The sequence below is a fragment of the Thunnus albacares genome, chromosome 24, assembly GCF_914725855.1.
Source record: "Thunnus albacares chromosome 24, fThuAlb1.1, whole genome shotgun sequence".
NCBI lineage: Eukaryota > Metazoa > Chordata > Actinopteri > Scombriformes > Scombridae > Thunnus > Thunnus albacares.
Window position 1 is genome coordinate 13512616 of NC_058129.1, and position 14060 is coordinate 13526675.

At 41.1% G+C, this 14060-nt stretch overlaps 2 protein-coding genes across 12 annotated transcripts in view; one reads left to right on the top strand and one right to left on the bottom strand.

Annotated features, from left to right (window-relative positions):
• The window catches only part of ccdc28a (coiled-coil domain containing 28A), a 223490-nt gene that overhangs the window by 64863 nt on the left and 144567 nt on the right, over window positions 1-14060 (top strand). For 8 of the 9 annotated variants that reach the window (XM_044345265.1, XM_044345258.1, XM_044345262.1 and 5 more), the window contains one exon: window positions 1233-1345. In XM_044345265.1, the coding sequence (XP_044201200.1) occupies window positions 1247-1345 (99 nt within the window). In that variant the 5' untranslated portion in view covers window positions 1233-1246. The remainder of the gene's footprint in view (window positions 1-1232; window positions 1346-14060) is intronic. The other variant, XM_044345263.1, reaches the window with a different exon arrangement.
• Window positions 1-14060, bottom strand: part of LOC122976664 (prospero homeobox protein 1-like) — a 35303-nt gene that overhangs the window by 4417 nt on the left and 16826 nt on the right. For all 3 annotated transcript variants that reach the window (XM_044345255.1, XM_044345257.1, XM_044345256.1), the window contains one exon: window positions 9489-9683. In XM_044345255.1, coding sequence (XP_044201190.1) covers window positions 9489-9683 — 195 coding nt within the window. The remainder of the gene's footprint in view (window positions 1-9488; window positions 9684-14060) is intronic.

A 14060-nucleotide genomic window follows, 5' to 3' on the forward strand; every position in this document is an offset into this window, starting at 1 on the left:
TCATTTTCCACTGTGTTTGATGCTACTGTCATTTGCATTTGCAAATTTATCGGTCGTTCATGTTTGCTCTCATTGTCTACATCTCTCTACATGCCTCTCAATTGCATTTACATTAAATGGGCTTTTTTTTATATGAAGGACAAAGCTGCATTAACCTCCGAACACGAAGCATCTCCTGCTATGTCGACAATTTTAGTTATTCAAACAAATGAATTGAACTGTACTTTTCGTCTGCAAAAAAAAAACGGAGGATGTGTTGCTAGCACGAGCGGTGACGGCCATCGTGGCTGAAAATACAAAAAAGAGCGCCACCTGCAGACGCACAAAAACCACAAAGTGCAGAAACAGCACAGCAACGAGAGCTTGGCAACAGTGACGTCTGCTTTGCTAATTTAGTCTTTTTTTTTTTTTTTCACAAGGCTGGCCATGAGCACAAAAAGGCAGTGTTGCACTAAAAATTATTTTTAGAATAAAGGAGAGCCCTTTATAAGTAGGTTACTTCTTTATGGATACACTGTCCCATTTTAACACATTCAAAATAGAAAGACTTAACATAGTAAGTTCTTAGTTTACTTCAAGAATATCCATGACAGCGTGGCGCAGAAGCCCAGACGGTCATGCGGTGATTTGATCACTTTATAATCACATAAATCCAAAACTCTTCCTGCTCTTCTCCTTGGAGTGGTGCTACAGGTCTCCACTAAGTTTAACATCCCACATAATGATATTTTTTCTTATTACAGCTACATGCTGTAACCGTTTTCCTAGACAACAACTCTCTTTTGATGCTGCTAAATTTGGTCTTTCATGCTAATCATTGTGTTTAATATGATATTTATGTTTGTCTGTCGTTGCTACGACAATAATGGGATGTAATCCTTTAATTAGATTTTCAATTAGATGTTTTTTTCTGCCAGTGCAACTTTCTTTGTAGAGATGAATGTATCTTGAAACAAAATAATGCAGATTACTGATTTAGTACCAAGAAAATGATACAAAATCATTAAAAGAAGGAAAAAAACTGGCAGATTTATGTTGCTTTCTTTGAAAAATTAGGACTCAATAACTGAATAAACAACTTTAAATAAGCTCAGTAATAAGCTGAATGTTTTTTTTTTTGGTCGTACCTCACTCTTTCACTTCTTTTTCTTTCTTTGCATCTTTAAACTTTCTTCATCATCTTCCCTTTTCTCTCCTTTCCCTCCTTTTTATTTTATTTTTTTTTTTTTCAGGTGCTTCCAGATGGATGGAAAAACACGTTTATCGCCACCGTGAGACTGATAGAAACATCTGCGTTTGCGTGTCCTCACTTGACTCACCTCTACCTATTCATCTGTCCATAAAGGTATGTCCTTCTACCCGCCTGTCTCTCCTTTTCCTTTTCAGTCTCACCTGCTTCACGTCGTACACACACACACACACACACACACACACAAACGACAGGCTCTTAAGAAATCACTCTACAAACACCATATGCTTGATTCTCAAGGTGGACAAACAGAAAGAGAGTGTGTAAACGTGTTCTCTTTTCTATTTTACTCCATCTTTCTACCCTCCCTCGATCAATGTACAGTAGGGGGGGAAGTTGACACTGTTTACTCAAGTGTGTGTACTGTACACATGAGCTCATTTGTTTAGCATGTTTAAGTGTCTCCCTCTGCGCCTTTTTGTGTTTCTATGAGGTTCAGGGTTGTGTTACTCGATTATTGATCATTTTTCAGCTCGCCCGTCCCCCTTTGAAAGCATCTTCCCGGTTCTCGCTACACGATGCGTCGCTTTTAGAAATCTCAGGCGACCCCCCCCTCACCTCACCCCGCACATACACACCTCCGCGCTCTCCATTATGTCGCACACGCATTCGCTCGGTGGCCTTGAGGTCCACTTCGTTGTTGGTCAGACAAGTATTTTTCTATCATCGAGACAATACTGGAACTCTTTCATGTGCTGCTCCGTCTGTGGACCGAGCAAATACTCAGCGTGTGTGTGTGTGTGTGTGTGTGTGTGTGTGTGTGTGTGTGTGTGTGTGTGTGTGACAGAGAGAGAGAGAGAGAGAAAGAGAGAGAGAGGACATATCATTTTTGTGCCAACACACAAGCATCTGCTTCCTTTTTCCTTCTCTTCACTCTTGCTCTCTTTCCCGGCTATCAGGCCTGGCTTTAGTCACACACACACACACACACACACCCACACACACACACCCTGGCAGCAAAAGACACACACACACACACAGAGACAGTAGAGACTCTCACTTCTCATCTTCTTCCTCTGTTTCCTTCCATACTTTCTCTTTCAGCAAAAACTAATCAATTAAAAATCATACTTTGACATGTTATAATCCTGTTAGCTTTTGTGTTTCTATTGTTGATAAAGATAAGCATTTCCTTTTTAAATAGAGACAAACATTAAGAAACTTAGGGAATAACTCTGGTCTCTTATAGACTACATGTCAAGGAACTTTATGTTGGTGTTCCTTAAAAAGTTTCACCCGTCTGTATCTGCTGTATCTTTTTGTTCACTCCTTCCCAGTTTACATTTAGCTTCAAGCTCACTCGTGTATCGACATTAAAGGGACACTCCTTCATTTGTGTCCAAAACATTGTTTGTTTTGGTTTGAAACTCGGAGAGTGCACACCTGTCCTCTCTGCATCTGTGTTCAACTCTTTTTATTGTACCTGCGAGCTCCTGTTGACTGCCTGTAATTGTGTCCTCACGTACGATGTGAGAGACTTTCCAAATCTGGAGATAATGTAGTGAATGCTTTTTTCATGTACAAGTGTTTCAAAACACGTCAGACATAAACAACATAATATTCAGGAGTTTTCTAATATGACAACTAGTGTCTTTAGGTTCAGTGGTTGCAGGCAGACTACAGTAAACGTGCCTTTAGACCGTGCAACAGCAACAATCGTGTAAGTTTATCCCATGTCACTTATGCCTATGATGAATTCTTGGTCACAATCTGTTTGATATCAGTTTGAAGCTGTCAGATTGTGTGGTGACTCTACGATGTAAATACAAAAAAAGTATAAAAAAGTATAAAAAAGTATATGAAAGCTAAATTATTTTCTGTTTCCTTCATCATTTTGGTTTCTACGTGTCATGGATGTATTGAGAATGAGTGTGTTTGCCTCCTAAACCTTACTGAAAAACTACATTTAAGAAATGTCAGGCTGGCCGATGTATTCTGTGTCATTTCATGTTGGAATCTGATTTGTTTGTATACAGATGTGTGTCGAAGCAGCGGTCACATTTTGAGAGTTAGTTCTTCAATTTCAGGCTGTCTTTGGTCACCAAAGCTCCAAATAAGTCGTCAGTGAACGTCGGTGAACAGTGCAGTCTTCACTTGTCAGCTTTGGTGTCAGACAGCCCAGAATCGCACAGTGTAAAGAGTCGCTACAAGCAAATATCATATTGCGAGAGTTGATATTTTAGTCATTGAACAAAGCAGAAATGTCAACTATCAGCATTTTTATGACTTGGCAGTGACATTCATTTAAAACATTTTCTCTATGTTGATGAAAACATACTTTATATTTCTCTCAAAATGTATTTGATGTGGCAAAATAGTTGTATATAAATGCAATTTCCAATGGCAGTTTGCTCAAAGTTGCTTTAACTGTAGTTGTTAAGTTGTCATTTCTCCAGCCAGTCAGCGGATTTAGTTCTGCTTCTTTATCTTCCTACTGTACATAAATAAAACAGACAATAACCTGCTGATAAGATGCTCTATGCAACAGTCACCCATGTTCACACAGTCAGATATCTGCCGCTCCAAAGTTCACACTTTCATGACCTACTTTTGCAGCAGCACACAGGTTAAAAAAACTCATAAATTTAAGGGAATCTATCAGTAGCATCATAGCTAATAAATCTGTTTCATCCCTGTCTCTTTACCGTGACCTCGGGGGGTCACACGACGTTTGCCAGCTGCCATATTAAAGTGTGACATGGAAGGTAAAAGTGTAGACTGGAGGTTCCTCCAGGACATCAGCAATATGTTTCCTTCTCTGCTGCTCTTTTGTCAATCAGTCACTGATCTCACTGTCACTAGGACAATGGCAATGAAGTTTCTCTTTGTTCTGACTGCATGTGACTGAGAGGAAGGGTCTGCGTCCTGAGATTGCGTCTGTGTGTGTGTGTCTGTTCTCACTATCTAATGAGTGTGTGTCTTCTTTTAGCGCGATCATTACGTGTGTGTCTTCGTATCTCAGCGCGCCTCTCTGTGTGTGTGTGTTTGTTCATACACGTGCTGTGCTTCCTTGCGTTGGTGTGTGTTCTGTGCTTCCTTGTGTGCGCGTGTGTGTGTGTGCGCAAGTGTGTGTGTGTCACCCATAGAGGACAATAGCCCGGGTCATCTGACTGAGAGGCTGCAGACCACTAGTATCACATGACGGAGGCTGAAGGCCACGTCTTTGTTACCAGGCCTATTGTTAAAGCTAAGGAGACAGCTGGGGCAGGGGAAGGGAATCACTGCATGCACGACACACACACACACACACACACACACACACACACACACACACACACACACACACACACACACATAGGAAGACTGTACGCAGGCACACATGCACGAACACATCCATACACCGTCCCCTCGTGACTCCAATCAGGCTCAGTGACAAAGATGATGCCTGCTTCTTCTTCCCAACTGGAATACTAAGACACACGCATATGCTCGCACACACACACACACACACACACACACACACACACACACACACACACACACACACACACACACACACACACACACACACACTCTCTGCAAGCAGATAGCTATAATTATAGTGACAGAAACTGGCAGGTGGCATTGTCTGTACCATACTGCTCTCTGTCAACCAGCACCAGAGACAGAAAGAGACAGTGAGGAAGACTTTGTGCTACTTAATGAAAAATTTGTTCATATATATACAATTTATTTTCATCCACAAATGCTTTTGTAGAATATTAAATTATGGCCAGATTGTGTAATTTTCTCAACATAACAAGGGAACTAAAGTGTGCTTAAGATTTTCATGGTTATTTTTAACTTAAAGCACTTCTGTAGGAGATAGTGTTTGTGTGTTTGTGTGAGTTTTGGTGTCCTATCATGGTCTAAAATGTTGTTTCAGATGCTTTGCTACCATTGAATTTGTAGATTTCTGTGGGTAACGACAAATTCGTAACTGTTGGAATTGCTGGAAATAGTCAAATTACTAGTAGTAAAAGCCTTTAAAAACCACCATCGCACAAGTCATTGTGTTTGTACTAAATAAATGATCCTAATTGGTCAAAAGCTCCACGTTCAGAGTGAGGAATAGATCAGTCAGAGACATGGGGAGGGGAGGAAAAGAAAGCAGGACAGGTGTAGTCTTGATATTAACCTCCTCCTAAAAGGCTGATTGGTCATTTTGTGTGTGTGTGTGTGTGTGTGTGTGTGTGTGCGCCTTCTGGGTAGGTTACAAGACAAGAGAGGTGATCGCAACAGAACGATAGAGGAGAAATGAGAAAAATGTAAAAAAAAAAAAAAAAAAATACAACCACAAACTTGAGGCTCGTGGATGGAGAGAATTTTTTTTTTTTCACATTTTCCTGTGTGTGTGTGTGTTGATTAATAACAAAACGATGAAAAAACAACCTTCAGTCGAATAAAAGTCAGCACCGATGCATTTATCAGAAGCTGCAGAGCATCTTCTTTGAGAAGAGATCCTGATATAAAGCCCACTTTCAGAATCGATCCCTGCGAGTCGAGCTAGGAACCTTTTTCAATGGACTCGTATGAAGAGGAAGCGCAAAAGATGAGTGAATAGATGAATCAGGAGGGAGGAAAGGATGACAAAGAATCTAAAACGGTGGAGAAAGACATGGGAAGTTTAGCCTTTCATGAAGTGCACAGCTTATGAAACCAGATAGCCCTGAAATGTGAGTGTGTGACCACTCTGTGGCCTCTAGGTGTGTGTGTGTGTGTGTGTCATTCAAAGTCAAAGGGCAGATTTTGGTAGCAGCCACACCCACCCTTCAAGGGAGGGTATCTCTGCTCTTTCAGATCGACACAAATGAGTATCTGTATGTGTGTGTATACATGTATGGTGTGTTAGTGTGTGTGTGTGTGTGTGTGCGTGTGCGTGTGTGAGGCGCAGCTGTGCTGTCGTTTGGTGCTGACAGAGCCAGCGAGGATCCTTGAACTGGAAAGATGAGAACGTCCTCTAGAAGGCTTCATAAAAACGTCTCATTGTCCCTCTTTAGCCGACACACACACACACACACACACTAAAATATGACAGCTTCATCCCTTTCTATACCGCCGGCCTCTATTCTTCCTCCCGCTAAGATACACTTGTGCATGTGTGTGTGTGTGTGTGTGTTTTCGGTAGCGTGTGTAGCTTCAAATATCGCACCAGAAACTTTTAACACACACACATACACTCGGGCAAGTTAAGAATGCCATGCCCAATGCTTCTTGGCAGACTTAACCAACAACTCATCAATCTGTTCTCAAAAAAAAAGAAAAAAAAAGAAAAAGAGGAAATGTTTCTCTTCCTCTTGGCAGAAGGTAGAAGCTGACACCTTTTCCCCGAGTGTCCTGGCAAAGAAAATCTCTGTCTCTTTTTGTTTTCCCTCTTTTTTTTTCTTTTTTTTTTTGAAGATGAGACTATTCCCTGTTTCCTTTCCCTTTCTCCAGCCTCCCCTTCTCTGCCTTCCTCATTAGTTAGTGGGCAGAGCTGCAATTAGGACAAAATAGTTTCAGAGACGGAGGGGGAGGGGGAGGAGGAGGAGGAGGAGGAGGAGAGAGGAGACAGTAAGGATGGAGAGAAAGAGAGAGACAGAGAGGTAAACAAGAAAGAAGAGTTGAAAGATTGTGGCTGGAGAGGAGGAGGTAATTAATGAAGCTGCTATAATTACTGGGGCCTGTTTACGCCAACTTTTGAAGACAACACACACACACACACACACAAACTACCGACAAATTACACAGTAACTATTAAAATGCTGGTCATGTACATTGACTAATGACATGATGTTTTTTTTTTTTCCTATCAAAACCTCAGAACACTTTCTTATTTCACCAAGTAGACAATTTCAAGATTGTTATTTTTTTTTTTTTTAGGCAGGAAAACATAAAAAATGCAAATTATTTAACCTCAGGAGGCCAACTTTGAACCAGATAATTTGATAAATAGCAGATTTTTAATGGCTGAAATAAAAGCTGTTGGGGCATAAAGATGAGAAGGTGATGAGGAGAAATGAGTTTCAAGAGAGAAAGGAGCTGAAAAGATGAGGGGAGCCGGGAGGAGTTAGGAGATGGGAGGAAAGAGGAGCAGGAGAGGACAATAATAGGAGATGAGGGGAAAAGGCAGAGATGACAAATGAAAGAGGGATAAGAGAAGAGGAGGATGAGGAGAGGAGGTGACTAAGAGAACATATTGACAGAGGACAGATTCAGCAGGAAAGGGGGTGATAGGGAGGGGGGGGGGGGGGGGGGCAAGGAAAGAGCCCAGAGAGGAGGTGTGGAGGGGAGTGATGGGGGACAAACCAAGGTGGAACTGTGATGATGCTAAATTTGGCAAAAGGAGAAGACTTCTGCGTGTGTGTGTGTGTGTGTGTGTGTGTGTGTGTGTGTACGTCGGGAGACTTGCTGAATCGGCCGCGGTTCCAGTTTCACGCCTCTGAGTTTGGCAGAGAGAGAGAGAGACAGAGAGAGAGAGACAGAGAGAGAGAGAGAGTCCCTAGCCAGTAATGTTCCCTCAGGGCGGACGGACGAAAGGGTGGAAAGGGTGGAAGGAGGGAGGTGAAGGGAGAGGAGGAGGAGGAGGAGGCAGGCGGGGAAGGGGACGAAGTAAGGGAGGAATATTTATACCTGCACAAAGGACACACACACACACATCCTTTCACTAATGTCCTTATCAGCATCTTCCACTGATTACATTCATCCCTTAATACAACTAACTGACAGTTAACTACAAATCTTGACCACTTTTCAAATCATTGCAGGATTTTTTATATTGATTTTCAGTTGTTTTCCATTCATCTCAGCACAAGATAAACTTGCTGAGACTCCTCTTGGTTGCCAGTAATGAAGACCTGACCTTGGACCAGTCCAGTGGGGTCCAAGTTCTTGTCAAAAATGGTCAGAAAACTTTGTTTGTGGTACATGCATTCAAAGAAATCCTAATGTCCGGGAGACTGAGAGCATTGCGTTCTAGTTTTTTGAAAATCTAACCTCAAAGTCTGATGATTGTTGCACATTTGTGGATGCTCTGAAATGGACATTGCACGTTCTGTAGCTTCTTCCATTCACTGTAATAGTTTGCCTGGTTTCAAGCATCTGTAACTTTTCATACTGCACTGAAATCAACCAAAACTAATCAAGTCGTAGACATTTTGTCTCGTGTGAACGTGCAAAACGATCGTGACGGTTCATGAGCTCCTGACCTCAGTATGAACCTTAACTCTGACAGTCCGATCCCTATAAATAACCCCACTAAAGACCAGCTAAAATAAACACACATAAATTATTTGCATATGTGTGTCTCTTTCCTGTAGCGGCACTTTACATACACACCTGTGAAAAGCTACCTGACTCTTGTTATGCAAAGCATGCAAAGCATTTGCTGCTCATTCTTCCAAAACAAGCTATTTAGATACCTTAAAACCTGTGTGTGTGTGTGTGTGTGTGTGTGACAAAGCTTCACTTCTCCTCTTTCTAAGCAAAAAAAAAAAAGTACGTGTGTGTGTGTTTGTGTGTCGGCGGTGAGTTGTGTGCTAATGGACATCTAAATGCTGCTGATGTTACGTCTGATAGTTTAAGGGCCCTCAGGTCCCCTTAGACCAATATTGGGAGAGAAAAAGTGAGGGAGAGAATGTGACTTCTGCAAATCGCTTTGACAAGGACACCCGCGCCTCGAGCGGCGTCCTCTTTCGCCTCATCGAACACACACACACACACACACACACACACACACACACACAAACACACACACACACACACATACTGCGACATCCACACCTCAGCAGAATCGTGAGGTGACTGTTGCGCTCCGAACAGCTGACTTGGTAGAGGACGTTGGTGTGAGTGCGTGTTTGTGTAAGTTGAAAAACTAAAAAAAAACAGTTTGTTACTGATGGAAGCTTTTCTACAAGCAAGTGCAGTGAATAAAGGAAAGTTGTTATATTGAAGATATTTTTGAATTAAAGCTAAATCAGTCACTTTATTGACTGAACTGAAGGCGAACTAACCCTTTATCCTGAATTCTAGCAATTTAACAGAGAGTAAATCTACAAAAAAATCAGCTTTGCAGGAGCGAAAATGTAGTTTTTCAGTCTTAGAAGAGTTTACAAAAATGTATGAAAGCATATAATCCTCCACAACTGTGTCAAAGTTTGTAATTCTGTACAATAAACACGTATCTGTTCTCAGTCTTCTGACATTTGCACACACAATGTGTTGATTCCCTCCAAACTCTCACACACACACACACAAATGATCGTCCTCTGGCCCGGCTTACCTCGAAGTCGTTGGCCTTGTTGTAGTGCATGTTGAGCACCCTGTAGAGTTCGGCGTCGCGGCCCACCGCCAGATCATCGGCGGCGGTCACGCCCTCGTTGATGGACTGCCGGGCGAACTTCTCCATCTGGATGTAGTAGAACTCCCTGAAGTTGCTGAACCACTTGATCAGCTGGGAGGTGATGCAGCGATTGAACTGGAAAAGTTGAGAGAGGGAGTAAAAAAAAAAAAATTCTGCTTAAAGAAGGGGTTTTTGTACTTTTTCCCAGTGTGACATTGAACAGACCTAATAGAACAAGTGGAAACTTAATGCATTCACTGCCCAAAGGCAGAGAGAGAAAGACAGATCACGATCGAGTGGGGACAAATTACCTTGCACCACTATTACCTTTACTGAAAACACATGTTTTGTGGTTGCAATGGATTCTGGTCTATTCAGGCTGCTATAGATTAATGAACACTAGTATAAAACCCTTATATTTATGTTGAAACACTTTATACTGTAAATATCTTGATGTTACATTGCAGATTTGGCCAAACATCCATGCGATACTGACCGATCGCTGGTTTATAAATTTAAAGGGTTGTAAAAAGTTAATGATTTAAGAGGGTTGTAACAGATTTTAAATGATGTTTCTTCAGTAGTAAAGCAGATAAGTGGTGAACGCAGCTGTATATTTATAGTAGTGCAGTCTGATGTTTTCTTTGGTACTTATTTGCATAGTGTTGTTATTCATGTTATTTGACTAAACTAAGCCTCTGTACGAGTGCTTATCTTGACTTATGGCACAACATCAACATGTACTGAATGATGTTGTTTGAGAGTGAATGTTTGACCTGCAGTTATAGTTCTACTTACATGGTAACCACTCGCAAATGTATTTTGTTTCCTTAAATAAACATCTACCAACACCGAGCTGTAAAATGTGTAATAATCTGCAATATTAATACTGACTCATTTCAACCGAACTGGAGAATAAATGTTAAGGTCTGTGTACTACAAAATAATCAAACAAGCAGCTCACTGAAAGGAAGTTGGCAGCCAAACCTCTGTAGTAAAGAAAAATGAGGATCTTTGCCTTCCTCATTTATTTTCAAGGTTATTTAGTCAAATTTTTCAATTTGAAATCAAGCAACCTTTCGCTTTGTTCTGGTTTGTCCAAAGCACATGCCCTCACTGCTATATTTGAATCAGTTATTTTCTACATAATTTGACTCAAAATTGAGTCTTAACAGGAGAAAGTAGCTGTAATTTACTTGCATTTTCTTATACGTGTGTCCTTGTTTGTATGTGTAAATGCACTAGAGGACAATTAAGTTTTTTTTTAGCAGAGAGAGCTTATTTTACAAAATAATGTTGAAATGTTCTGAATAATGGAATAGGACCAGTGTGCAGGATTTAGTGGTATCTGGCAGTGAGGTTGCAGATTGCAACCAACTGAATACCCCTCCCCTCACCGACCCCTTCCAAGCACGTAGGAGAACATACGGCGGCCGAGAAACTTGTGAAAACATGAATAGTCTTCTTTAGAGTCGGTTTTTGGTTTGTCCTTTCTGGGCTACTGTAGAAACATGGCGGCACAGTATGGCGGGCTCCATGGAAGAGGACAGTGATTCTTATTTTACACACTAATTAAAACATACTTCTGAATATTATATTCCATTAATGCCAAGTCTGTTCCGTTAGATGCCACTAAATCTTACAAACTGGTCCTTTAAACTCCACTTAAACAAGTGATGTGAAACATGTTGAATTATACTATTAGCACCCAAATAATGGCAGCTAATGCAAGAAAATGTTAAAAGTTAATTTGCTCCAGAAACAAACTGATGAGAAATTCTGTTTGTAATCCACATAAATTCCATTAATTGATTGTTAAGATCATTATTTTTTCACAGTGCCCCAAATTTTTTGTATTTCATAACCTTGTAATTGCTGTTGTAATAAGAAAACAGGAGGAATGAACAATTAAATAGCAGAAATGACTATTTAACATTAATTGCTGGACACAGATTATGTGTGTGAATCTACAGTACGTATCTACATAAAGTGTAAAATATATTTATAATCATATCATTTGTAAGCTCTCTATAACCGTTGATGTAATGTCTAAAACATAAACACTGTGTTCGTGTGCGTGATATCTGCTTGTCCTTTTGCATTTTCATCTCCTCCTCACAAGAAACAAAACATGGAGAGAGAGAGAAAAAAAAAAGAGCACAGTGGCAGCCCAGTGAAAGTGTGTGTGTGTGTGTGTGTGTGTGTGTTTGTGTGTGTGTTCAGCGAAGGGGAAAAACGGCTTTGACACAGAGATTAAGCTCGGTATTGTTACAAGACATTGTCTCACAGGAACAAGGGATGAGCGAGAGAGATAGGGGGGAAGAGAGAGAGATGAATGGAGTGAGGTAGTATGGAAAAAAGGAATGCAGAGAGAGAGAGAGAGAGAGAGAGACGAGCAGAGGACGACAGAGGGAAAGAGATATTTTTTCAGGAGCGGTCAGAGGGGGTGACATAATGGAGCATAATTGGGGGGGTTGGTGTGTGTGTGTGTGTGTGTGTGTGTGTGTGTGTGTGTGTGTGTCTCCCAGCAGAAGGAATGGGAGTTGGTTTTACAAAGCAGAGTAACAGGAGGCGAAAGTGTGTGTGTGTGTGTGTGTGTGTGTGTGTGTGTGTGTGTGTGTGTGTGTTTTTGACCCACAAAAGAGTTGCACAAATGGAACGTGATAACTCAGCAATTAACACACAAACACACAGTCTCTCTCACACACACACACACACACGCACGCACACACAAGACGATGTTATCTGTCCATCCAAAAACACAAACAGAGCAACCATCACGCCACAGATGTCCTGTGACACGCAACCAACATTCACACAATATTCACCGTTACATAAATAAAGGAAATTATACATCTGCATATATATTTGTCTATAGATTTCCAAATATGCTTTAATGAGTCAGATCATCATATTATTATTTATTTATTTAATCGTAGACACTAATTGTCTCTTTATTAAACAAGCAATATGTAGCAGAAAAGATGAGAAATTAAGAGAATAAAAACATTATGATAATAAAATCAGTTTTCTTTCATCTTATATTTCCCTCCAGAAAGCAGAGCAGACACTAATGTTCCACATTTTAACTTTTATGTATCAAACTGTAGGAATCTAATCCAGTATGAATGTATTTTGAGAACTGGATACTCAAATGAATACACTGAAAAAGTTATTTTCTTTTCCTGGTTTGCATATACATTGTGCAGCCCACGATGCATTTGCATTAGTGTCTCTTTCATAGACTTAACATTGAGATGATGCCATGCACATAAAGGGAACGTTTTAAGAAATATTAATATTTGTAAGAGTAAAAGAGTAATGTTAGGCAGCAGTTTGGGGATTTTTAGTTGCAGTTCCACAGCTGGCCACTGGGACAAAGTGATGCAAGACCGACTTTGACTTTGACAGTTATATTTATGACTCTCCAGGTAAACTACAACCGCAACAGTCGGTATTACAACCTGGTTTAATGCCTGTCCTTCTGAGGTCTTTATGTGCTGGCTGTTTGTATGCAAATCTTTAATGTAGCTTAGTGAAATATTGCGATAATAGTCCGAGTCCCGGAGCCGGGGAGTGCTGCAGGCGAGCGAACTGTCAATCACAGCTGTCAATCAACACCCACATGGCAGACATTAAAGCTACTATAAGTCTTCAAATCTTATTAGCAGAGCAATAATTTCCACCAGCACACTTATTTAGAGATTGAGACCATATAGACTCCTTGATAAAAATGATTGAGTTTGTATTTCTAGAGAGAAGTTGATGCTTTTTGAGTGGGAATCATCTGGAGCTGGCATGTAGCGGCCGTCTGTGGCATTGCACTTTAAGCATTGAGGCTGCATTGGCTTCAAGCCGTGGTAGTTCATCACACTGTGTATATTTTAGCATTTGTGTGCAAATGAAATAAATCCTTTATCTGTCTCCATCACTCAAATTGCAAAAGGATTTAAAATATCAAATGATTTTGCAACAGATTAAAAGAGGAATAAATAAATATCAGAAGCATTTTATGTCATTTTTCGCCCCTAAACTGTCCGCATCACACAGCTGACGACATAACTACCAGACTAGAAGTAGTCATCACAACTAACTCGACACTGGACCATGCCGCCGTCATCCCCGCCACCTGCACTACCCACCAACCCAACCCGCTTGTCCCGTCCAGCTCATCACAATCAGCACAAACCAAGAAAACAAGAGAGGCGAGAGACAAAAGACAGACAGAGAATGGAGGTTGAGGGGTGGGGAGTGTGGGGGGGGGGGGGGGGCAAAACGCTGAGCTCGAGGAATGCCATTTTCTGTTTACAACGAAAAGTCGGAAAGGGACAGTGTCAGAGAAAGTGTCAGGGTGGCTCCCCCCACCCCCCCCCACCCCTCCTCCTTCTCTTGATGTCAGCCCCCAGGCCATGTTGGAAGGGCAAACATACACATCCTTTAAGAATCTGCCCACTTCAACCAGATTCGTCGTAGCTCGGCACATTTTATAGAGGACAGCGTGAATGTGCACAA